Source organism: Fomitiporia mediterranea, assembly GCF_000271605.1.
Source record: "Fomitiporia mediterranea MF3/22 unplaced genomic scaffold FOMMEscaffold_1, whole genome shotgun sequence".
In the NCBI taxonomy this organism is placed as follows: domain Eukaryota; kingdom Fungi; phylum Basidiomycota; class Agaricomycetes; order Hymenochaetales; family Hymenochaetaceae; genus Fomitiporia; species Fomitiporia mediterranea.
This window is the reverse complement of record NW_006760386.1, coordinates 2,337,947-2,364,358: the sequence shown is the minus strand read 5'-3', so window position 1 is coordinate 2,364,358 and position 26,412 is coordinate 2,337,947. Positions and strand designations below refer to the sequence as shown.

The 26,412-nt window shown below is 38.3% G+C and overlaps 3 protein-coding genes across 3 annotated transcripts in view; 1 reads left to right on the top strand and 2 right to left on the bottom strand.

The window, feature by feature from the left end:
• Positions 1-5,298: 5,298 nt before the first annotated feature.
• FOMMEDRAFT_25085 (uncharacterized protein) lies at positions 5,299-6,633 on the bottom strand (the record flags this gene model as incomplete). Its single annotated transcript, XM_007261703.1, has 8 exons — positions 5,299-5,418; positions 5,476-5,601; positions 5,664-5,685; positions 5,815-5,874; positions 5,927-6,192; positions 6,252-6,322; positions 6,509-6,544; positions 6,588-6,633. 8 exons carry the CDS (start codon positions 6,631-6,633, stop codon positions 5,299-5,301), a joined length of 747 nt encoding a protein of 248 aa, XP_007261765.1.
• Positions 6,634-11,786: 5,153 nt separating this feature from the next.
• FOMMEDRAFT_25083 (uncharacterized protein) lies at positions 11,787-13,342 on the bottom strand (the record flags this gene model as incomplete). The annotated part of the gene is made up of 9 exons (XM_007261702.1): positions 11,787-11,866; positions 12,095-12,164; positions 12,217-12,243; positions 12,291-12,383; positions 12,501-12,539; positions 12,593-12,619; positions 12,690-12,818; positions 12,874-12,942; positions 13,031-13,342. 9 exons carry the CDS (start codon positions 13,340-13,342, stop codon positions 11,787-11,789), a joined length of 846 nt encoding a protein of 281 aa, XP_007261764.1.
• Positions 13,343-26,294: 12,952 nt separating this feature from the next.
• Positions 26,295-26,412, top strand: part of FOMMEDRAFT_150373 (uncharacterized protein) — a gene marked incomplete at both ends in the record, with an annotated part of 952 nt that continues 834 nt past the window's right edge. The window contains one exon of the mRNA XM_007261701.1: positions 26,295-26,397. Coding sequence (XP_007261763.1) covers positions 26,295-26,397 — 103 coding nt within the window. The remainder of the gene's footprint in view (positions 26,398-26,412) is intronic.

Sequence of the window (26,412 nt, the reverse complement as noted above, 5' to 3'; positions counted from 1 at the left end):
TACATTATAATGCATTTTTTGAGTGAAGGTCCTACACAATTCAACTGAGTGCTCAGCCAGTCTGTAGAGCTGGAACGAAATGCTGCAACTGTTAAGCAGCTTTTGTCAAGCATTGTGTACATGCAATGAATGCTCAAAGACACTAAATTGTGATGGTCTCTAGGGAGTTTATTGTGTAAAAGGCAAGCATAAGGCACATCTTATTCAGATAAGGCTGAACAACACAGAATCCACTGCTCCTGGAGAACATGCAGACGTGTCTAGCAATGAGGGATCCACAACTACAGGAGGGTCTGAGAGGATGCAAAGCAACCTTGATCTCTGTGACTCTGACATTAATATGCCTCTGGACAGTAATAACTTAGGCATGGAGTCAATTCATTCAGCAAACTCAGAGCTTAGCAGTGATCCAGTAGTGTTTGATTGTAGTATGTTTCTCTTAGAGTTATATGTCAGTTTTCATCTAATATATGTATGTTAAGGATATCTTTTTGCCTGGCCAGTAGACTGGGAAAATAATATTGTACAGACTGCTATGTTCATCTCAATTTTCTGCACTGTCTACTTTACATTAAGTCAGAAATCTGCAGACATACTACTTAGTATGCTGAAATGCCTGGTCAGAGCTATTCTGAAGACAGTCAAGGATGATGAGACAGTAGAATACATAGTCAGACACATTCCAGAGGATTCCAGGGCTGTCAGGGCAAGGTTTAGGTTGGACAGACTGTCTACTGTGTATACTGTCTGCCCCTCTTACTATACTTTTTATCAAATAACAGTCAATGGGTCCTTGACTGAAGCTATCTCTCCAGAGGTCTGTACAGAGATCTTGACAGGGGGGTACTCCTGTAGTGAACAGCTCATAGATTTGTCTACCAAGAGGCCATACAAAACATTTACATACTACTCTATTCTTGATTATATGGCAAGGCTGGCCTCACAGCCCTCAACTGAAGCCTACCTTGACAGAGCATGTGACAATCTTCTGTACACTTTATAGTAGGGGCAAAGCAGTCCTGAATTTCAGAAAGGGCCTTTCCAAGCAGATTTCTTGCAAAGCTTCCAGGGACACCAATCTGGGACATTATTTGTTGAAAGGAATACTGAGCTACACTTTGCATTTGCCTTAAACCTTGATTTTTTCAATGTGGCAGGTGTCTAGAGTAGTGTAGCTAGTGTGTCTTGTAGTGTCATTTCTCTAGTTTGCTTGAATCTGCCTGAAGACATCCAGTATAAATCAGAAAACATGTTCCTGATTGTTATAATTCCAGGCCCTACTAAGCTGCCTACTACCAAAATCAACAAGTACATATTCAATCTTGTGGACAAACTTAGAGGAGTATGGGAGCTAAGGATTATCCTCTCACAGACAGTATCTGCCCTAGACAGTTGTTGAGCTCAAGCTACAGTTATCATTGTCACGAATGACCTCCCAGCCACCCAGAAAATAGCTGGTCTTGTATCACATGAGAGTAAGGACCACCCCTGTTCTATCTGTAAATGCCTAAAGAGTTGATTTGGTGAAGTTGACAGGGAATTTGCATGAAGGGATCTTGAGACACTGTGACAAAAGGCAGAAGATTGGTAGTATTGTTCTTCAGAGGTACAGAGGAAATGCATTACAAGAGAATATGGTGTGTAATGGTCAGAGCTTTAGTATTTACCATATTGGAATCCCTCAAAGCAGCTAGTCATTAATCCAATACACTGTCTTTTCCTTAGCCTAGTTAACAACCATTTCACAAACATCTTCTCTCTAACAGATAAGGCAGCCTCAGCACTATTACTAGAACTTCCAGCCTATGCTTTCTGTTTCAAGCAAGTTGAAGATTTACTAAGCTGTACAGCCTTGAATCAGAACAAAATTGAAGACATATCAGCTATTCACAACATGCTGGTCAAGCCTATTCCAGAAAACAGGGACATTGATGAAAGCAGGACAAGCTTTGTCCAACAATTGTGTAAGAAGAAGTTGAAGGTACTTTCCTTTGTGTAGACTTCACTAAGGCTAGAACCAGAGACACTGGCTGAAACAGTAGGGCATGAGGGACAGGCATGAAACCAACCTCAGAAATCAAATTATGCTTGTACACTTGCTAATTGGGTGAGGAGGGTTTTTATGTTGTCTTAGTACAAACTCATACTGTCAAACAGTATTTCTACTCAAGGCCACTCTGTTCTACAGTTCTGACAGTCAAGCTGATAACAGCTAAACTAATACTCTATGTTTGACACATTATCAAACACACCTCAAAGCCAACATGGATTTGTTCAGTACTGTATGATTTTGGATTGCCTTCTGCTGGTAAGATCAAAGCAGATGAGTAGTGAACCCTTTGTATGGTATATTTGCTGTTAGCACTGGTCACATATTGTTACTATAATGGTACACACAAGAGTAATGAGGCTAAGGACTGATTTGAAAATGTCTTGGATCACACTATAGAATTAGTTCAAGCAATCAGTATAGTGTGTAAACACACTATAACTGATGAAGCCATTTCTGCATATGACAAGCACATCAAGAATTATATATGTAGACTCATAGAGGTCCATCCATATACAAAACCTACCCTAAACATGTATATGGCAAAACATATCACAGACTTCCTTAAGCTTTATAGCTCAATTTATTTGTGGTGGGCATATCCTTATGAGCAGCTCATTAGTATGCTATAAGAATCCTCAAGCAATAACAAGACGGGTAAAGATTGTCATTCATGCTTTAACACCCTCTACACTAACTGTTTACTGTACAGGTCAGCTCAAAACCACACTTTATAATGCTTTCATCTCTACATTAAGGTTGTAGACACTAGCTTCACACCCTGACTGTTCTCTAGGCATAAAAGCCTGCTTATCAGTTGCTAATAAAGCATATCCATCAGTACTGGTATCAGAAGCAGATCAGAATGTATTGGGCAAGATTGACTCAGGGAAGAATGTTGCACAGTATGCAAGAAATGCAAAGTAGTGTTGCAAAAACAAACCTTCTCAATACAGGTTTAATAATGTTCAATATACTACACACAAATGTTATTAGGGGAACAGCCAAGTGGTTATCTGTCCTGGAAATTCTAGCAGACCAGTACTAGCCTTCATTGAATGAATCTCTGTTGTAGATAGGCACACAATTTTTGGTGTTTGTTATCTTTCTACAGTAACAAATGTGGACCAAGATCCTTTCACCCATTATTCAGACTTTCCAGCAAGGATATACTCTACATCTACTTCTGGAGAAGAGTTTGTTGACCTACAGGCAGTCAAAGGCTACTTTGCCTCCTTCCAGATTGACAAAAATAAGATTGCTGTGCTCTCTCTGGTAGTAGTAAGAGCTTTACCTTAATAAGCCAACTTATAAGTGCTAATCCATAACAGCTAGGCAAATGATGTGACACAGCTTCCTTTTTTTTGTACATAATGAATAGATACTATGAACCTAACAACAGATTGGAAGCATACATTAGGATGTATTCAAAACACTACAAAGCCCAGAAGCTCATAGCATTCACTGATGCACTCACACTGTGCAGATATTGTAAGTGCATTCTGCCCTCAAATGTAGGACACAGCACAGATTCTGGCTAATCTGACACACTCTGATAATTCTGCTAATACACTAATAATACTGCTTCACACTAGATAGTGCTAAAGGATGGACACTGTATCAGTAGAGACCATTACTCTAGCAATGTGTTAGCACCTTTTGATCAGTATTTAGCTTGAGCCTTGTACAGTGGAGGCAGTAGAATGCCACAATCAACTGGTAGATTGTAGGGATTCTCTTATTTGACTTCAAATTAAGGCACATACCAGCTACTGAATTTACATGTACAGATGGCTTGTCTAGGAGACAGATGGTACCTAGAGATCCAGTAGAGGAGGACAATTTCAAGGAATGGATAGATACTGCATATGCATTCTGTGTAGGAGTGACATACAAGGTGTTGGTGATAGGATCTGGGGAATCTGCTGAATCTAAAGAATCCAACAGTATTGGATTACTCAGGAAGGATTGGTTTATAGTAACAGAAGGTGTGAAGAGGAAGGACAAGAGGCTTGAATGGGTGAAGGAGTTCCTGAAAGAAGGGAAGCAACCAGGTGGTGTAGGGGATAAAGGATGGGGGGTGTTCATAAAGTATGCAAGTAGGTTCTTTGTCAAGGAGGGTAGGATCTGGAGGAGGTCAAAGTTGGGATATTCACAGGTGGTAGTGATGGAACCAGAGAAACATTCAGAATTGGTACAGGCTGTACACAATTTTATAGGGCACAAAGGGGTGTATACAGTGAAGACAAGGTTGTATGAGAGGTTCTGGTGGCCAACACTTGCACACAATGTAAAGTATTTTGTTAAGACCTGTCATTAATACTAGTTGAGGCAGACAACACAGGTGGTAATTCTACTGACTGTTCTAGATGTGGCACCACTGTTTGCAAAGGTTCACATTGACACAAAAGTCATGCCAAGGGTGGGGAGATATCATTACATTGTGCATGCAAGGTGTGCATTGTCAGGGTATCCAGAGTTTTGGATGTTGAGGATGGAGAACAGGAGGGCAATTGGCACATTTATTTTCAAGGCATTGTTGTGTAGGTTCAGGGCATGTCTAGAGTTAGTGACAGATAATGGGACACTGTTTGTAGCAGTGCTGGACTATCTGTAGGATAGATATTACATCAATCACATACAGATATCAGCTTACAACTTAAGGGCAAATGGTGTAATAGAGAGGCAGTATTATAATGTACTATAGAATTGGCTGAAATTCTGCCATGTTTACTCTACAGTTATGACCCTCCAGAACATACCTCTTAGTGGAGAACATTATCTGTCTTATCCCATGGCAAGTCTGCCACAATCACGTCTCACAATCAGCTAGGGAGTTTTGTGTGCAGAGTGTTTGTTATCAGGCCATACTGTTATCTCCTTTAATACCCCTCGAATCAGCTCTTTTGCCATACTGGCTAGGTAGATTAAGTATATTGTATTATAGCACAATCTATTCACATGTATACCAGACTAGTTATACTACCATTTAATTATCCAATAGATTCTGAAGCATTCTTTGGAGCAGAAGACAGTATTGCCCATGTACCCCTATGGATCCTTGCACGAATAACTGTGGAAATTATTGGTCAGGTCACACTATCTCTCATCTTAGGATAGATATCTCATACTGATACATAAGAAAAACTTGCTACAACTCCTATGACAAAAATGATGAGAAATATGCACCCACATAAGAAGCCAAGGATGTCACTAATAGTCAGTAGGGGGTTGGACCAAGTATTGCTCTAGAGGTCCTCAATAATCGGTTTGCTAGGATTGCTTTTTATCCATAAGGAGACAAACAGTTCCTTGTCTTTGTCTGTCAATCCACATATTATGTAACTGCTCTCAGAAGTTGTATGAGTCTGATTGAAGTGAATAATGTCAGTCTGCTGCCAATTGTACTAATTGTTCAAACTTACAGTAATGCTTTGTACAAATGCATTCTCTGAATGATAGAGTACCTTGACTTTCTTCCTTGTCTCAACGTCAAATACATAGACAATGCCTATGTCACTCCCTACAACCAGGACTTTATCTTCTTCAGCCTAGCACACTTGCTTTGGAACATGCCTTATTAGTACATTAGTGTAGAACTCATAAGCTGTACATGTTCCAGAGTTTGTATAAAGCTGTATCTGGTCAGATAAGCAATCAACAGCTATATAATGTCTGCCCCTTGACATTGTTGCATTACCTCTGATAAGTCAATGATCAACATATTCTAGTTAAATGTCATTGTAAGCTATTACAGTACATACATGTGTGTGAAGAGTATGTAATATTCTGAGATATGGCCATCCTTGCCTGTTACAGTCAACCTGTACACAAAATTGTTATCCTGACATAAATCACAACCTGATCACCACTCACATGTGTCTGTTGATTGTACCAAAAACATACAGATTGTGTTCTGAATTGCTGCAAAAAATGACAGATCTTGGTATTGTATTGTCCAATCGAATTGATACAATGTTTTTTACATGAGTTTTCTTGATGATCCATATCTGGCATACTATGCTCTGTGTGCCAAGAGCTAAGCAGTAGCTACTTGTTTTGTGATCATTTGTATCAGCTGCTAAGCACATTATACCAGCACTGTCTGATACAACTTTGGCATGTATTTCTGCAAACTGATCCTATCAAGTGCAAGGCAAAATTAGTATAACAAAGTGATTCCTTCCTCAGTTTTACTTACTGTGCTGGATTCCCATTGCCAAACAGCAAGCCATCCTTTTTGTGTGCCAAAGGATAAAGTATCTCCACAGTCTTTTTTGGTCAATATCATTAGCCAGGCCAAAGCAGTGACTTTGCCATGCAAAGCAATGTTATGAAGAGGTGCTTTGATTTTTTTCAAGCTATTCAGGTTGTAAAGGTTTAATCCATCAGGTCCTTTGTGCAGAATTAGTAATCCTTGAGTCCAATTACTTGCATGAGAAACTCACCACCACATACAAGGACTCCCCTTGGCAAGACTTCCAAACAGTTGAACTAGTTGCAAAATCTTTAATAACTCTGTGCAGCTTGTACCTACCCATTTGGCTGTAGGCCTGGGTCTTACAGTTGAAGAGACAAGACATTGTAAAACAGTAGAAAATATTCAGCTGTAGGACTGTCCAGTTAAATGGTCGTACTTCTGAGCATCATTTTATTGAGTCAGTAGCAGTGTCCTTTGTAATGTGTCCCTTTGTAAAAGAAAAGGGAACTTGTGAGGCATTCTTTGCTCAGAGTATTTTCTTTCCAAAGATCTTTCTCTGCCCCTTTTTACTAAGGAGAACAATTGCCCTCCTGTCCAACTAATACCAGCTTTAGTCTAAACAATGTCCATAAGTTACCTGATACTGTGAGGTGAACAATGGGTCTTTCTCTGCCCATTCGAACAGGGAGAACAATTGCCCTCCCATCCAACCCACACAAGTCCTTAGATTGGACAATCTCTATGAGCCATCCAATACTGTGAGGGTGAACAATGGACTCTTCCTGTTTACTGTTGTTGCAACTGGATTTTCAAAGGACACACCTATTCTGGATGATTGTATCAAGGAGTCCAGTTGCCTTTGTATTTGGCCATGCCACATGGAGCCTTTGTTGTGTACTGAGTCTGCTTTGAATAAATTCTGCTGCCATGCTAACCTACTCCCTCTACACTCATAGTGTGCAAGCATAATCTGCTCAACTATACACTAGTACCTTCTCAACCTGAACCACACACAAGGCAACCACTGTCTCCATCTACAGTACAGGTCAATACACTCAATCCAATCCAGCCATATGAAGAGGTACAGGCAGCACATTCTTCTGTGCACACAAAGCAACATTACAAAGCCAAAAACTGTACCCACAGTACAGACACAGAGGGCAATGATTCTCAAGCCACTTTGTAGAGCAGTATGTCTGACAAGGAAGATTTACATGCTACAATTGCTCTCATTACAAAACCTGTTAGGGAAGTGGGTAGGCCAGGTAGAGGAGGATATAGTCTAGAAAAGGAATTGCAAAAATATGACTGGAAACAAGATATCTTCCAGAAGAGGCAGGCAAGTATTTGTTTAAGACTTGTGCTGATCAGTACTGACTGTTTTTATATAGGAAGTAGTGTGGAATCTCATTGATGAATATCTTGATACTACAGTATTGTTATCCTACCAGGATGATAAGGTAGTTAAGATAGTCTTGAGAAAGGTGGGAGGATACTATGTGTCTGACTGTTCCCTAGTATAACAAGTTCTCTTTAGGCTTTAGAGAGGGTCCCAGAGTTCCGAATCTTTGAGGACTCCTGGCCTGTTGCAGACATCTGTAAAATGCGTCTGAAGTATACTGTGTGTCACCACAAGCAACATGAGGAGCATCATGTAGCAGAAATGTTCAACACAAAGAAGGTTAGATTTCCTTCCTCTCAACTACAGCTCCAATTTCTAATAGCTCACAAAGGATAGTTGCATATTGTCTTATACTCTTTACCAGAGAAGGCTACAACTAAGCAGGCTTGCAGAGTTGGATTCTGAGTAATAGAATTTTGTACTTTCACAGATTCATGTAACATACACAACATTACAGCCAACACAATTTGACATGCTTACTCTTTAAATCACCTTACAACAATATTTAATTGTCAATTTAAATTATAAAGTCTAAACCACATATGTAGACAAAGTTGGCAGAACAGGCTGAAGTACTGCATTCCCAGTGTTACAATCAACGTGTCAACTGTGTGAGAAGCTCTGGTACTTGACAGGACTCAGCACTATGTGTATCTGAGTTGTATCACTCTGAGACATGGGTCACACACATTACACAGACCTCAAGGAATGTAGTATAGTAGGTGTGTTTGTACAATGTGTCTCACAACCTGTTTCTCAGTGTCATTGTGACTGTATTGTAGTCCTGCTTTTGTGGTAGTGTCCAAACAGTTTAACCTGCAGATCTGGACAGGTTTACCAAGTTGCCTGCCTCCAATGTGTCTACCCCCAAAGATTGTCCACATCTGTCTGTTTAATTTCCTTACATTGCTACTGTCACATCCCAGCAGATTACTATCCCATACTACTCAGTCTCCTGGCTTGAGAACTTTGACCTGACATTGCTAACAACTTCCTCAGTATGTCTTCCCACAAGATCACCAACAGTGAGTATCTCTCACCCTGCCTGACTGTCACTAGTCCCTGCCAAATCATGCCTGGCAAAGTAACTCTGTTACATTCCAACAGACTGCCTTGCTAGAGTGTAAAGTATCCCAAAAATAGTTGCATATGCTAACTCTTGTTACTCTGTTAGCAAACAAAACGTGTATGTGTTGGGCAACAACCAGGCCAGACCCTGACACTTTTGTGTTTCCTGTATCAGTGCCCCTTAGTGTAGAATCCCAAATTCAAGTCTGCCTAGGTTATTGTCCTTACATGCTCTGCTTTAATACAGTATTGTTGTATTGATCTTCTATCTGAGATACACTGTAGGGAAAAGTAACAGCCATACATTTACATCTGTGACCCATTGTCTTGCTAGCTATCCTACTTATATCATAACAGTGGAAAATACAATTCAAGGAATTGTGAAAGAATGGACTAAAAACAAATACTTTGTACACAAAGCTGTGACAAGTCTGTATTGGACACAATATACAATGTTGTATTGGACAGATTCCTCAGATAAGGGATCCTGAGGTCAGATTGACTTACAAAACAGTAACATTACTCAGACAACTATAATGGAGGAAGATATACTGAAATTTCTCTCCATATCTATGTATAGTGTCTTCTACATGCCAACTAGGGTAACTAATTATAAAGGATCTAGTCGAAATTCTCTTCTGTTAGGGAATCTAGTACTTTCTATTACCTTGTTCATTGTCTCTCAAGCCATTCCTGGTTATAAAAAGAACAAGGCAGACCTAACACTGTAGGGCAAGCAGTTTTGAAATTGGCTTCCTACAGTTGTTCTCTCGGTTGAGAACCTTGAGGGTTGACACTAGTATTACAGCTTTCATTGATGAGTCACAGTCATGGCTCAACCTCCCTATGCCAGCTTGGTTTGCATACATAATAAACATGTCTGTTGTTCTCATTAATGTCAGATTCATCAGAGCTCATTCCTGCAGATCCATATTTCTCCACCATGTCTTTCACAAACGTCCAAAACTCCCTCTTATCTGTAGTCTCAGCTGTCTATATTCTAACCTTGCACATTTGTAAACATTGCTTAAAAAGCTAGATCCACCAGTAGGGGGGGCAGGGTTAGCTTGGAGCAAAGAGTAGTACAGACAAATTTTAGCATACTTAGAGTCTCCTTGTATTCTGTCTCTGTTGCCTTGCTTCTTCATATACAGCTTGTGAAATTCAGGCACCAGTAGCTTCAGCTGACTCAACATATCCCTCTCCCAAGTATTTTGGATCAGCCCATCTCCAGATGCTCCTGACCTGTACAAGCTTACTCTTCACCCTCCTTCAAACTTCCTTTTGTACATCCTGTGTACATTCCATCTTCGTTCTGACTAAACATAGTGCTCAATCATATAGGATGTTGACAATGGCCTTGTTCTAATACAAACTGATTGGGCCATATACATTAATGTGAATGTTAGAAGGGTCTGGGCTATGATGCTGGCCCTTCTTGAAAGCATGAGCATCCTTCCTTTTAGTGGGTTCATGTAGTATGAAGTTGTCCTCTCTAGATTCTGGGAAACTTTTGTGAAACACATCTCTCACACAGCCCTTACATATTGTTAGTAAAAGCTACACCAATACACATCACCACTTACTACTAGGAATAAGTGTTCCACATTGTCTTGTCTCTTGTGCTCACTGTCTTTCTTGTCCTCATCCTTGTCCTTATTATTGCCCTCACTGCCCTTTTCAACTTCACTAGCATTAGATTGGTCACTGTGTGGAAAATGATGACTGAATTGGTCAGATCTCAAATCCGACTTTCCAGACAGTCAGTGTAAATGAATAAAGCTTTAGTTAATATACATGTACTTCTGGAGTACTAAGGTTGTGTCTGTATTGTCTTCTAGGTGTTTGGTTGACACAAGAAGGTTTATCACTTCTTTCAGACAGATTGGGAAGGACTTGCTCTGCAAATTTACAATCAGCAGATGATCTAGCAAATACAGTAAAGGTACCTTGAGTATCTTCAACTGTCAGGCCCTTGCTTCTCTTGTTCTGGATATTGCTTCCCTCAAGCAAATCAGAAATACCTGGCTCTACAAAGCTATAATCAGTAAACGTCTTCAATGAATATACTAAAGATACCTTGAGTATCTTTGACTGCTGGGTCCTTGCCTTTCCTGTTCCAGATATTGCTTCCCTCAGACAGATTAGGAAGGACTCACTCTGCAAATTTACAATCAGTGGATGATCTAGCAAATACAGTGAAGGTACCTTGAGTATCTTCAAACACTGGGCCCTTGCTTCTCTTGTTCCAGATATTGCTTCCCTCAAGCAAATCAGAAATACCTGGCTCTGCAAAGCTATAATCAGTAGACATCTTCAATGAATACACTAAAGATACCTTGAGTATCTTTGACTACTAGGCTCTTACCTTTCTTGTTCCAGATATTACTTCCCTTAGACAGATTAGGAAGGACTTGCTCTACAAACATACAATCAGCAGATGATTTAGTGAATACAGTGAAGGCACCTTGAGTATCTTCAACTGCCAGGCCCTTGTCTTTCTTGTTCCAAATATTGCTTCCCTCAAGCAAATCAGAAATACCTGACTCTACAAAGCTATAATCAGTAGATGACTTCAATGAATACAGTGAATGTACCTTGAGTATGTTGGACTGCTCTGCCCTTACTGTTCTTGTTCTGGATAATGCTTCCCTCAGACAGATCAGGAAGGACTTGCTCTGTTTTTCCATAATCAATGGATTTCTTTAATGAATACACCAACCATACCTGGGTTTGCATGGCCATCATCCACCCTTCCCTTTCCCTTATTTGGCCTCTTGTTGCTTGAGCTGTGTTGTGGTATGTATACAGTTGTGTCAGACATTCCTACATTGTTAGAATGTGCACTATTCTGCCCTAAGAGGCTTGAGGCAGACATGTCTTCTTTATCCCATCTCAATTAGCACATTTAGATGAATGTAACAGCTAAATACCTCTATTGTCAATTGCCCTTGCATTTCTATAACCTTGTACTGTTCTGCTTTCCTCACACAGATTGAGGGAGAATGACCCTATATTTATTGTAATCAGCATAGCTCTTCAATAGGATTGACAAACCAAATACATTAATAGTTTCCAAGCACTCTTCTGTTACCTTCTCTGTTATCCTGTACCCTACTACTTTCTCCAGCACGATTACTACAGACTTTGGACGACTTAGAAATGCTCTGCTACATTGTTATACCTTTAATTATTAGTGGATGAATACTATTCCCTACTTGTTGCAAATTTCTTATTGTCCTTTCAGCACCTTGCAAGTTGTGTTGCAACACTGATGCCTTTATCAAAATAGCATGACATAAGATGGATGTGGAATATGTAACTGTTTTACATACTGTCTCCAAGTCATTCATTGTGTGCATTACTAACTTACTGAATTTGTCAAGTTTTTTTTCCTTGTCTGCCAGTTCCTTGATCATTTCCTCAAGTTGCTTGAGAGCTGTCTACAATTTTGGATAAAGATTATTATCCACCATGATTTAAGTCAGGACTTACAAAAGTTATTCTAAAACCTGGGGGGGACTGTGGGACTTTAGCACTTGCCACATCAACTAATAGACAGGAATCACCTGTTCCCTAGTATTGTGTTTATAAGGCCTGTCACTATCAAATACCTCCTTACTGAGCTTCCACTTCTTAGGAACCAGGTACTCAACCTTGGTCTAAATCAACAATTTTCAGTTCCAGATCCAGAGATATACAGAAAGCAACAAACAGTTGGCTAAATCAACACAGTTGGTTGTAGACTCACAGAAAGTGAATAAATGGAAAATTCTTACTACAACTGTTCTACCAGTCGAACTTTCACTGTCTATTTTCTAGATCAAACTTAGTTAATTTTGCAGGTTTAGTAGTGATCAATAAAGCTTACTTTGAATTCAGTGACTGATAGTGCTCCCTATGATCTGATGTCAGTAAAGCATATAGTACTACTAATTTATAAGGCTTATTACTAGTGTAGACCTCACTTCAGGTATTGCACTCAGTGTCTCCTGGGATTCTGTGGCTAACAGAGATACCCTCTCGAAAATAGGTTCAAAGTTGATCTCTGGTAGTGGAAATTGCTTTACAATGTTGGTGAGTGAAAGGGATGGGCCCTAAATTAGAGCCAGTCAAGGAGTTGTGCTGTAATATTATAAGGTCTAGACTTACTACAATTGTAGAGAATCCTTGACATATTGTCCTTTCGAACTCTTCAGAATGTGTGAGTAGTCCCAATCCCTAGAACACAAAGTCAATCAAATACACATTACAACCAATTTATAAGGCCTACTAATGTTGTAGAGCTGATGGGCAGTTGATCACTCACCTCAGCAAGCTTGTCATTCTTGTTAATGACATTGTCAGAAGCCAACAGGTAAGCATCCTTGTTGTTGGTTGTGTGGGTGCCATTGTCTGTCAAGTCAGTGTCCTTGTCACCTGTCCTAGATCTATTAGTATGGCTGTTGTCTGTCATGTTGGTGACCTCATTGTCAGTCGTGTGGGTTTGCTCATTGTCTGTCCTGTTAATGTCCTTGTTGTATGTCATTTGAAGATTCTTGTTGTCTGAGTTGTTGCTTAATGGAAATACCATCTCATTGTTGTCAGCCCTGATAATCTTCCAGTTTCTTTTTGCTTGCATCCACTAGTATAAGGTAACTGTTGAGCAACCAGCTCTTATATAGCTGTACTTGTGTGTAAGCATCTGTGTCCTACAACAACTATAATTGCTTTCTGCCTTTGTTTCTTTGCTTTGCCTAGTGTTACTACTGAGCCCACCCTGCCATTTGTGTGCCCAACCTGCTTTTGTGTGCCCAGCACTTGGAAATGTAAAGGACTATCAATTTGCCTTTCTACCTTTGTATCTCTTCTGAGCTCATCCTGTCATTGTGTTTGCCCAACCTGCCTTTGTGTGCCCATACTGTCATTGTGTGCCTGACCTGCCTTTGTGTACCTGTACTGTCATTGTGTTTGTCTGACCTGCCTTTGTGTGCCTGTACTGTCATTGTGTGCCCAACCTGCCTTTGTGTACCCATACTGTTATTGTGTGTGCACAACCTTCCTTTGTGTGTTTGTACTGTCATTGTGCCTTTTGCCTGAATATAGAGCATCACCACCTTGTTTCTTAATGCCTTGTTTTCCCAATGGTTGGATCTTGTGGTGGCATTTCTTTGCCTCTTTATCAGGTTCCTATCTCTTTGTTGTTTTAGCCCTACCCTTTGTGTAAGCTTTCCTCTAAAAACTCTAGGGATTGTTCTTATTTGATACGTTCCAAGTCAAGCATCAAGTGTATCCTCTGTCCAAAGCTTGATGCTATACAACATTCAGCCTTTAAAGGAATGCCAAACACCTGGACCAATTTGTTCCTATCAAACAGTGTAAGTTTTGACTCTGTCAGATGAATTGCTGTTCAAACTCTTTCACAGGTATTGACAAGCTTCTTGCTTTTACAATTCTATTCTGCATACAGAGAAAATCTGTATAATGTGAGGATTGTAACAGCTCATTATGGAAATTCCATGTACCCTCTACCAGAGTCAGTCATGGAGGGGGGACAAACACAGTTGTACATTCACAACAGCCAGATTACTGTAAGGTTCTAATGTGAGGAGTGTCAATTTGTGGTTTTCTTTAAGAGGCATATATGCTTGTGTTACAGCCTCAGCATACAGAATTTTCAAGGTGATGCCTTGCTTCTCCACAAAGGGACAAGGCTGACCAGACTGTATGTCAATATGTGGAGTGAAGATCATGAATTAGCAGATTATACAATGAAAAAGTGAGTATGTTTGACTGGAGGCCTACAACAGTATACTCATTTTTCCTGGAAAAAGATTTGCAATGATGGTATCCATCCACCAAAGGATACCAAAGGAGGTGACATTTACAAAACAGCAATAATACATCTTGTAAGCTGTATTCAATCTGTCTGACCCACAGCAAACTTTCTCTAATATACCTGTGTTTATGTACACTAAGTGTGATTTCATACAACTCTAAAACATTGTATTTACTACATAGTTAATATATTCTTGTGGCAACTCATGGTTGCCTGTGTGTGAATATGAATATAATCCCCTACTCTTGACTGATTGTTGGATTTCACTATTTATTACACAGTAATGCCCTGATAGCTGGAAATGATAGGGAACAGACAATAAATTTTCCTCCCAGTACCCCTGTAATACAAGGGACCATTCCATATTCCACACATTCAGAATATGCAATTAGTCTGCTAGAAAATAGATAACTACTGATGTGACAACATAGTAAAGCATTGTCCCAGGAATATTCTAATTTGTCTTCACAATTTGACCTATAGCAGATTTATCAGATTACCTACAGATTGTGTATGTTGTAAGAATGTACACCATACTCAAATATATATTTACACACAGTATCCTTTGTGCCCTGTACCAATATTATCTCCTGCTCCTTCAGTACTCCATACTAACACAAGTGTGTATTTACTTTTGACTCAAGACTCCTTGTAAGCATTTCACCTTCCTGAGTATCAAATTGTGACAATTCCCTGTCATACAAAGCTCTTTGGCACAATTCTAATAGACCTCTCAGTTTTTGGTGACCCACCAACTTTTCCACCAAGTCGATTCTTACTTCAACCCCTACTATACTCTGTCCACATGCTAGCTTTCCCTGCCACCCAGCCCAAACTATCACCTCTGTAATGTCCAGCTACCATTTATTACTGTCCAGACATGATACACAGTAGAACAAGGTAAGGGAGAAGTAGGAATCACTTTGCTACAATATTATATAGTTAGAGGAGTCATTGGGAAATATTACAACAAGGGTGGATTATTGGACAGTTAAAGAGTAGTATGAATCAGCCATGGTGCATTGTGTCCTTTTGCTTTCCTGGACGTGTACTAAGGTCTTTTCTAGATTGAGCAGAAGGTTTGTCTTACTGTGGGTCAGATAATAGAGACACCTGTCTCAGTCAAATGGTCTTTGAATCCACGTTTGACCAGGATTCACAAGTGTCTAAAGGTTATCCAACACAAGTATAGGCACTAGTAGAAGAAGCAGCAAGGAGTCACTAGGGATAGTGATCTTATTACTGAAGATGCTGATCCTACTGTTCCTACAATAGAGACTCTTAGTCTGGGATCTGCTCCTACTATTGGTCCAAGCTAACAAGCATTAGCTCCTCCTCACTAGTGTACCATGTCAGAGGTAGAGACTGAGTTTGCTGAGCAAACTGAACAGTATGAGTGAATGCTCACCTCACTTCAGTCAGAGTCTACTGTAATCCAGTAGGAACAGTAGCAAGCTCAGGGTTGAGCTCACCTTCAGCCCCTACATTCCTGCTACTGTGTTGTCAGTAGCTTGGATAATGAAGGTGAGGGTCTTACTATGACCAATCTGGCCCCTTCAATGTCTGGTAGTCAGCTTCTAGTCAGTTCTGGTACAGATTTGACAGATTTGACAGATTTGGCAGGCACAATGTCAGTTCCTACAGCTCCTGGGCCATCTGTGTCTTGCAAGTCCTCAGTTCCTCCTGAACAACACCCTCTCTTCCTCAAACACCCCCCTCTCTTCCTTTCACCTTCTCTAGAGCCTAGTAGTGCCAACAAAGAAATAATCTAATGTGACTAGTACATTAATCACAATTTGCCATACAATAGTCCTACAAATCAAGTATACTATGTTTGTGCACACACTATAAAGAAGAAATGTTCAAAGGTAACATGGACTTGAGTAGTAAAACAGAAATATGAGGAAAATCTTCAGGCTCACCATGCCAGCCCTCCTTGTCCACAAGCACCCTATCTAATTACTAGTCCTAGCAGTCTGTAACATCCAGTTCCTACTACCCCTCATCAACTCAGTGTAGAACTCGACTGTGTTGACCAATTGCTCTGTAAGACTCATGAACAATTTACTGTACTTCATACATTGCAACTTCAGGTATTATCAGATGAAGCTGAATCCTGTCCAAGAAGAGGGAGGAAAAGGAAGAGAAGTGGTAAAGGTCCAGAATGAGTGGATTGAAACCAGATTAAAATAATTGGAGCAAAAATAAAAGAGTGTGGATGCATTGTAGTACAGTATGGATGTTATTTTGTAATGTAACTATTTTGATAGGTTTTGCTAGCATACAATATTCTGCTTACCTTAGTCACAGAGAGCTGGATGTGTCAGTAAAGGCAGTATAGTGAACTCAGACTAGTTATTTCATGGATGCAACACCAGAACATGAAGAGACACTCTGCTTACTTAGCACCTGTGAGACTCTCTAGGCAACATTCTGAATCTTGGAATAATCCTGGAGCTTGAAATAACAAATAGTGTTAGTAAGTTAAACAGAAACAATACTGAGCATGCAGCACAACTGTTCATACCTTTTATCAGGCTAGTGCCCCAGGTCATCAATACTTATACTCACTCTATGTTAATATTGACAGAGAGTATCTGTTGTGGCCAGCTCACTCAGTTCCACAAGTAGTCTCCAGACCTCAGGTGTAACAAGAGAGTAGAGCCACTTCTCATGAGAGTAGAAAGGAGTTAATAGTGGAAAGAAAGGGTGTTCAGACACAGCATGCTGCTCAATTCAACACACAGAGTGTGAGAATATATATTCAAAAGTAGTATGACTGTACAACATTCTTCAACAGACAGTGCTTTGTTATAAACATCATGTCAATAGATATTTATTTAATAGCAGACTAGTTGAGTATTCCAAATGTATTTGATGGTCCCTTGTACTGTGGGCACAGTAACAGAAATTCACCATCCTTTCCCTATCCCTATCATTTTAAGCTGTCAGAGTATCATTGTACAATGATCAGTGAAATCCAACATTATCTGTGTAATCTAATGTTATCCAACAATGAGTCTGCTATGTTCCCCATCTTGTAATCATTCGAGAGTTTGTGTGCAGACAACTTGTTTTCAGAACGTGCTAGGTCCATTCTCATTCTTCCCTCTCCAACTACACATTGCAGTACTATAGTATATTGGAGCAATTCATATACCTGAATTTCACTGTTTTGAGAGGCAAGGTTTTGGTGGGCTTGTTCCCTCTAGTGTTGTTGTGGGCTCTGGTCAAAACTCAACTGTCCATTCCAAATAGGAAAGAACTAACTACATGAAGAAAGTGATTATGTAATCTAAAGAAATAATAAAATCAAGAAGATCTGATAGTAACTAAAATCAGAACTCTTCAGTATATAAAATAATAATACCTACTAGAAATGTGTAATGCAAAGACATTTCCAACACCTTACATGTACACTAGCTGTCATCAAAGTTGAGCTTGAGTGAGTTCAATAATGTGAAGCCCAGCTTGTAGCCTGTTGAAGAGAGGGTATTTAGTTAGTAGAAGATTATACAAAGAGAGCTTTGCTACTATAGGTATGAAACAGAAGCCTACAATTGTAAAATGGATTCCACTTCTGTCAGAAACCAGGATCATAGATTCAAGTAGGTATAAACTTATTCTGTGTTGAAGTCTGTGCCTTGTTGACTTTCTCATAGAATTTCATTTTACCATTCATTGTTGACCTGGAATACATACCTCAGATATTTGTGAAGTGTACAAATTGTGTCTTCATCATTCTTTCCCAGCAACCATGCCAATATCCAAGAGGTTTTGTGTAAGCTTGGCCAGCTAGCAGGAAAGGTGAAGCTGATGGCTGTAAACAGTATAGTATGTCCCTACAGAATAATTATCAGTTTTCCTATTTCTTCCCTTTGCTTCCTTCCTGTCCAAGGTTGCAGATCTAGAGTCTTTGTGTGTGTAAGGTTCTACATTCTCAAATGAGAAATACAGAAAACTTGATATTGTAAGTCTGGTAATAACTTAGAATAAGCTAAACTAGCTATCCTCAACATTGTTCATCCTGCCCACTCATTCCTCTTGTAGAGGGAAAGTCAATCTCTAGAATCAATTTTTTGTGTGTATTGAATTAGGTATGAAAAGGACAGTAAGCATGGGACCAAAAGATAACGTTGAGGGTGTAGCAGGCTGCACCTCAGATTTGGAGACACAATATAAAACACAGTATATTTGGGGCTTTTACTCTTTAGTATACATTAAACACTACTACTGTGTACCAGTTCATAAAGAAAGCTGTTGTCTGTTTCAACCATATATAATTCTTTGCTCTGGTGGGCACCATTCTTTCCTACCTTTGCTCTTGTATTAGGATATAAAAGTTTAAACATAGAGATCACAGTAGGGTGTATTGAATTTCTGCAACTGACTTTAAAGAAGCTAAGGTTATAGTGTGTATCTCCCAAGTGCAGAAACACATTATTTGAGAGGGTTAGGTGTGTACATGTTACTTCTACAATGAAGATGATATCACAAGCTTCATTTTTATTAACAAAATATATGCAACTACTCTGCCATGGATGTTCCCTTACCAAACACACATATGAGTTTCCCATACAATGTAACAAAGGTGAAGCTTATTAATAATGTATCTAATACATAAATGCCAAATGATTAATGAAGGAGTAGCTATCATTGTCTTTGCTGTCGAGTATGGAGCATGTAGTAGATAATATACAAAAACACATTTATTAATTCACAATTCTTCAAGTCTTTCAATTTATACAATCATCTTGAATTCAGGCTTGTGAGCCATAGAGTCCCTCCAAAACACCTTAGTGAGTGTAGTGCATACAATGTGAGAGACACAGCAGTACTAATAGAGTCTTAGTTGTAAAGAAATGTGGAAGAGATATAAGGTACATACTATTGATTTAATCTTCCTAAGCCTTTACTTTTTGCCCGTTTTGCTCAGCTTGCTTGCATGCTCAGGACAGAGCCAAGCATCAATCTTAAGATAATAGTCACCAGATGAGAAGCATATATATATATATATATATGTAGAGAAGGAAATACATACCTTGTGTTCAATATTGTGGTCCTCTGTAGTGAATTCCTCTACTGTGCACAGAACTTGGCCATGATCTGTGGTGGACAGGTGGACCTTACTGGCCTTAAGGTTTGCATTATTTGTAGAGTAAATTGTATTTGCTATTGAGTGTAAGTGGTTTGTACAGATTTTGACACAGTAGACCACAGTGACCAGAACAGAAGCAAAATACAGTATTAATCATCTCTAGCACCTAAATTGGCAGCACTTAACCAAATATGGCTATACTGTCAGGTTCCTGAATTGGTGCAACACAATCAGTGGGTGACTTCCTGTACGATTTTGGAAGCTTCCAAAATCCAGAAAACTTGTACCTGTTGTATAAGTGAAATAGAAAAAAATTATTCCAGACTATAACACATCTTTCTACAGTTGTTAGTTCATTTAAACTCTATTTGACTTGAGGCAGCATCTGAAGCATTTCTGCACAAAAAGGGTATAGACCTCAGACCACTCCTTTTCCAGTACTTTTTTAGCCTAGAAATCCTTCCAAAGCTCTACAGGAAAAGTCACCCAGTACTTCTGTATTTGGGTGTGAATCTCCATATTGTGGCATGTCTAATGACAGAACTGTATTATATTCAGAAGGCCATGCATTTCAAAGTTCTTGAAGTGCCCCTACTGGGTTTGCATTCTCCTTGTTAGAGTTATGGCTCTGTGGGGACAACTTGACAGAAAAGCAAGCAATGACAGATAGGATCACCATGCAAATTGGGAACACAAATTCTGATACACTAACCAGTGTATAGAGAGTTGCCACACTCTGTTTGTCCTATGACTGTTCTGGTTTCCTCTTGTATCTAGTAATCATTGTGTGTGACAACCCTATAGTACCCTATCCTAGCATTCTTATATGCCTGAGCATCACCACACAACATCCAACAAAGGAACTCCTTGTAATCAATAACAGAGTCTGCAAATGAGGACTGATGCAGGTTAAAGATGAACAGGCCAGACACAAGGCAAGTGTCATAACCTAGAAGTAAATGATGTGCAGAATGAACAAAGATAATGTTACATAAAGCAGCATTATGAGTGTGTGTATTCTGAGAAGATATTTGGGCCTGCAAAATGAGAGAACAGTGTGCTGAAATTGAGACACAAAGTTGTGTCAAGATTGGTCAAAATTGAGTTGGTATGGGTCAGTGTCAAGAACACCTTGAAACACAGTACAGGCTGTTAGAGGCAGAAGAACAACAGGCACCTGGGAGGGAGTTTGCTGATCTGTTGGAATTATAACTGGTGGCTGTATAAGTAAATGTCAGCTGTATAAGGATGGAGGCTGCTGAATTATGACAGGCAGTGTTTGTGAATAGCTCTACAACTGAGAACAAGACTGTCTCCTCTGAGTAGCAGGTGGAGGAGCTGAAACTCTGTGTTGGTAATTGTGGTTGACTCACCAAGGGTGGGACAAGGACTTTTGGGGGGGAGACAAAACTGACCTGAGTCTGTGTGAATGACAATGGGATGTCCAGGAGACAGAGACTGTAAGTATCAATGCTGACTTGTTGGAGAATATGGAGAAGATTGATGACAATGCCTCTGGTCTGGTCAATCCATATCAGAGTACTTGGACCTCCTAGTAGGGCTTCTATGCTAACAACAAGGTAGTAACTCAGACCAGTCTCTGTGACTTTGCCTACTTGGAGCAGGAGCTGTAACAACTATCCTTGTTGGAGAACACAACCTTGACCTTAATCAAGACTAGTACATTAGAACTGGCTGCTCTTCTGTATAGGTCCTTGGAGGCAACCTGGGTATCCAGAGGGTAAAGTTGGCAGTTAGCAGTTGGCAGAATGGAAGGAGGAACAATCATTACTGGCTGAGTTGGTTGTTGCAGAAGAATTGTTGGTTGAGGTTGTACAGCAGCTAAACCAGGATGTAACAGTACATCAGGCCAAGGTTGATTTTCCAGCCAAATGTCCTGAGGCACTACCTGTGATAGTGCTTGAGAAGGAACTTGAATAGTAATATGAGGGCTGTGACACAGCTCAGGATTTGCTCAAGCTGTAATAAAAGACAATGAAGGCAGCACTGGCTTGAATGGTTCAGGTACTGTAGTATAGCAATACAAAGGCTTAGTGTTGCTGCCAATATTGCAGAACCAGGTGGACCTAGAGACAGAAGCTCTGGTTCTGTTAACATATATGGAATGACACATATAAGCAACAGACGTATCCGAGACATAGCTACATATTATATATACCTACTGAATCAACAGACAATAACACTAAGTAGAGCAAGCCGAGTCCACTACCCCCCCTCTTTGTGTGATCCCTCTAAGCCTCTCACATAACCCCTCTCAACAGGTTATGAGCCTTGCACTCCCTGCCTACACTTTATCTACACTCTACTATGTCTATGCTCCATACAGTTCTACACATCACATGCACACACACAGCATACTACAATGCAGAACTTGACACACCTGTCTGAGTATCCCAAACACGAATCAATACACTGTGAATGCACAATCTACTGTACTACATACGACCCAGACATTATATGATCATCATCTTAGCAATTATGATCATTGGCCCAGTAATAACATAATCTATACAGGCAATGCTGAAACTATGATGAGTATCACTTACTGTGACATTTAATCACTAAAATATTCTATAATATTACAGAGATCATGTTATTATAAATAACTGATCATACTACAGACGAACGTTAGAAGGATTGAGAAAGTAAACACTACTCATCTGCTATTAATATTATAATAGCACAAATGATTGACACTGTCAACGAACACACATATATTATAGCATAAATAAAATAATAACACATATAACAATATCACAGCTGAACAATTAATGTAAGACATGTCTCAGGTACATGTCTCGGATATGTCAGACATGTCAGATATGAGATAAAGAAGTTAGCAGACATACATCCAATATCTAAGACATCCGATATCTATGCACTAATACAGCTTATGAAAGCATACAACTATCTACAGACAAATTAATAATAATAATAATAATAATAATGTTACAAAGTACATTACAGTAACTATGGTACAGGAACGAGTACACAATTATAGTCAATAAACAAATAACAATACTTTACACCTATGATAGTGTAAACATATAATAACGACGTATAATAACAGCAAACAGTAGAATAATACCTCTACTATTACTACAACAATGTAACAGAACATATTTAATTGTACAGAACATAGATATACTTTAACAAAGCATAAATAAACTTATATTAAAGCTACAAAGCTTATATACAAGTGAAGTACTATGCCAATATGGCTAGTACAACAAACAACAGAAAAACTACAATGGATGCACTTATTATAATGATTACAAACGAAAACAATCATAATATAATAAGATTAAATAAATTAATAAAACGTTTAACACATTATCTCAGACAGTATAATATATAAAGAAAAGCAGACACAAGTATATCTATTACATCTTATCAGAGATATGAATAGATGTGCAACCAATGTTGTAACTGCAAACACGCAGAGAGATTTCTTAGCACGTCTGAAATATTACAGACATATTACAAACATCACATTAAAATTTATAAAACAAACAGCACAACGTTACAGTGTAATGTTTAAACAAAATGATGTATGTCAAACATCATGAGTTAACTTAAAACATACTGTTATATTATAACACATACTGACGAATGCACAAAAGTAAAACAACAAAGTACTAACACTACTTGTTAGATTACAAATACACGAAAGGAAATCAATGATGTACTTATGTACTTACACTACTTGTCAATTACTCAAAGAATAGCCTTCTTGAATTGAAGGGGAGTAATTGAATAATATACATGCTAATGATGAACATTGAATTCTTAATACAGACATATTGACTACGTCACTAAGTGAAATCTGCAATGAATCCGACAAATCCGTCAAACGCGAAATACCTTATTAAAGAATATAAAAGTTATACATCACATAACATTTACAATGCTTATAAAAGTTACTCGAACGGATAATTAATAAATTAATAATAATAAAGCCTAGAAATGGCACATATTCCCAAAGCATTCTTTACAACAAATGCATGAACGTTCACAATGCAAAACTGCAGATGAACAAATGAATATTCATGATGTGGAAACGTTGATCTTATTGCTAATCCTAAAAAACAATAAGTGATAGAAGTTACAGACAGATATAACGGATCACAAAGGTAAATCATTTGATGCAACACAAAATAACACTGATTGGAACAAATAACAGAAGTCAATGCAATGTGCAATTGAACTTCAACATTAAATAAATAATAACTCCACTATGAAACGAATACTCATACTTGGCAAATAATATTAATATAATAATCCAATTAACTTAATAACGTTTAATACGAAAATAAATAAAATACAGACAATTATCACATCATATAACAAAATAATTCATCAATCCAGACTATAGTTCATGGATAAAAGTGATGAATAACAAAAATAATACTTTGGAACGTACATAAAACAATAAATAATATATCCATACAATAATACAAATATAATTGCAATATAATTCGCAACTACAATCAAACAATACAAAGATAATAACTATACAAACAAGTATGGAGCACATACATATAATCAAATAAAACTATTAAATCGATTCTTGTACAAACAATTAATTTGCCCTCACTACACAATTAATACAAGCATGAACAGCATTATAACATTATGAAATACATTGGATAGATACTAATAAGTATATCTATACAATGATTCAAATAAAATAAATAAAACTAATATATAAAACACTTTACCTAGCTAATCAATTAACAAATAAAATGTCAAACAAATACTACAATTGTGCATACTACTAGATTAACTAAAGTATGCTAGGAGACAATTATAGTAAAAACATAATCTGATATATCAATTATATACAGATTGTGTTACAATACATTATTCTTCACAAAAAGAAAAAGCAAAGAACAATAGCCATAATACTAATAAATATTCATAACATCATGATCACAACAATTCACAATAATACTGTTAATAACAAATAATACAAACACACGTTACTAATGATTTACGACAGATAATTATGTTGGCTATTGAAGAAATAATGCAACAAATTGCATAGTTACTCAGGATGCATCAGAAACGATTCATTACAGAATGCAACATTAACATATAAATATAAACAATAATGTAAAGCAAACGAACAAACAATACATTCATGATATAATACATATATGATGCACCTAGACACATAGCAAGCTGCCTGCAGCCAGATATAATATCTATACAACAAATATATGTTAGTATAAAACCTCATTGATCTCAGAATGAAGCAATCTGGCAAAAACAAATAGTATTATTCATATTACTGATATACAATCAATGCAAAGCTTCAATCTGAAGACATAAATCAGCTATTACTGAATGCTTAATGCATATACAAACGTAAACGAACACAGACAGCAATGATTAAAGAAGGATATCATTGCAACACTGGATATACATTTTACTAGCATGATTCATTAGTTTCACAGTAAAGTAAAAAGAAATTACTAGTAATACTTGAGCAAATTTAATAAATAAAACACACACATTATGATCTTACACAGCACTCATGAGATTCTGCAGGTCTCTGAAGCATATATGATATTAATAATGATTTCAAACAATTTATTGTGAAAACAATACTGTCATTGAACAGTAAACTATGCACAAACTTCGAATTAACTCTGAACAATTTCAATCACATTGAACAGTCTACAAGACAATGAACAACAACTTAATAATATAATGATGAACGAACTACAGAACTAATAACACAACGTTGAACAAAAACTTAATAGATATCTAACAACACACAAAGTTAACACACAGTGGACTAAAATATACAATACAAACGATGCATTTATATTATACAAATGATATTATTATATGTGATACACGAGCAAATATAATACAGACACGACGTACAATGCAGATACAATAATAATAAAAATGTTGGAACGATCTGCAAATCAAACATCTTATAGGTCTGGCCAACTTATAAATGTTTGAAGGGGAGTAGTAGCAGCACTATAACTACCCCTAAAAATAAAAATAAAAATAACTACAAATCAAATAAACGAATAGTCACAAAACAAACATATTATTAAACTAATATATGTTTGAAGGGGAGTGTTAACATATATGGAATGACGCATATAAGCAACAGACGTACCCGAGACATAGCTACATATTATATATACCTACTGAATCAACAGACAATGATGCTAAGTAGAGCAAGCCGAGTCCACTACCCCCCCTCTTTGTGTGATCCCTCTAAGCCTCTCACATAACCCCTCTCAACAGGTTCTGACATAGAAACGACTGGAGAAGCTGGCTAGCAAACTGGACCAATAGATGGTACATCCTAGCCAATAGACAGAGCTGACAAAGATGTCAGCATAGAGGAGGAAGGAGGTGAGAGATGCAAAAGAAAGTAAGGATCTTACAGAAGCTGACTTTGGACCCAACATTGGAAGCAGAGATCCTGTATAACAGTGAAGCAAGGAGTAGTGTCCTTATTACAACTTCTGGCATTAATGACCTAGGAGGACCAAGTAAAGTGGATTCTGTAGAAGCTATAGAAGCTAGCAGAGAGGCTGCAGTATCAGAGTTATAGCAGCAAACTGTGACTCAGACATCAAATTAGAGACCTCTGTGCCAGGCACCATGGAACTTGGAGGTACTGAACTTGGCATTACTGATGATGAAGGGAAGGGTACACTAGATGATGAAGCTAGCCAACAAGATCCGGCTCTAGAAGGGGATGACAGTGAACTGGGATAAC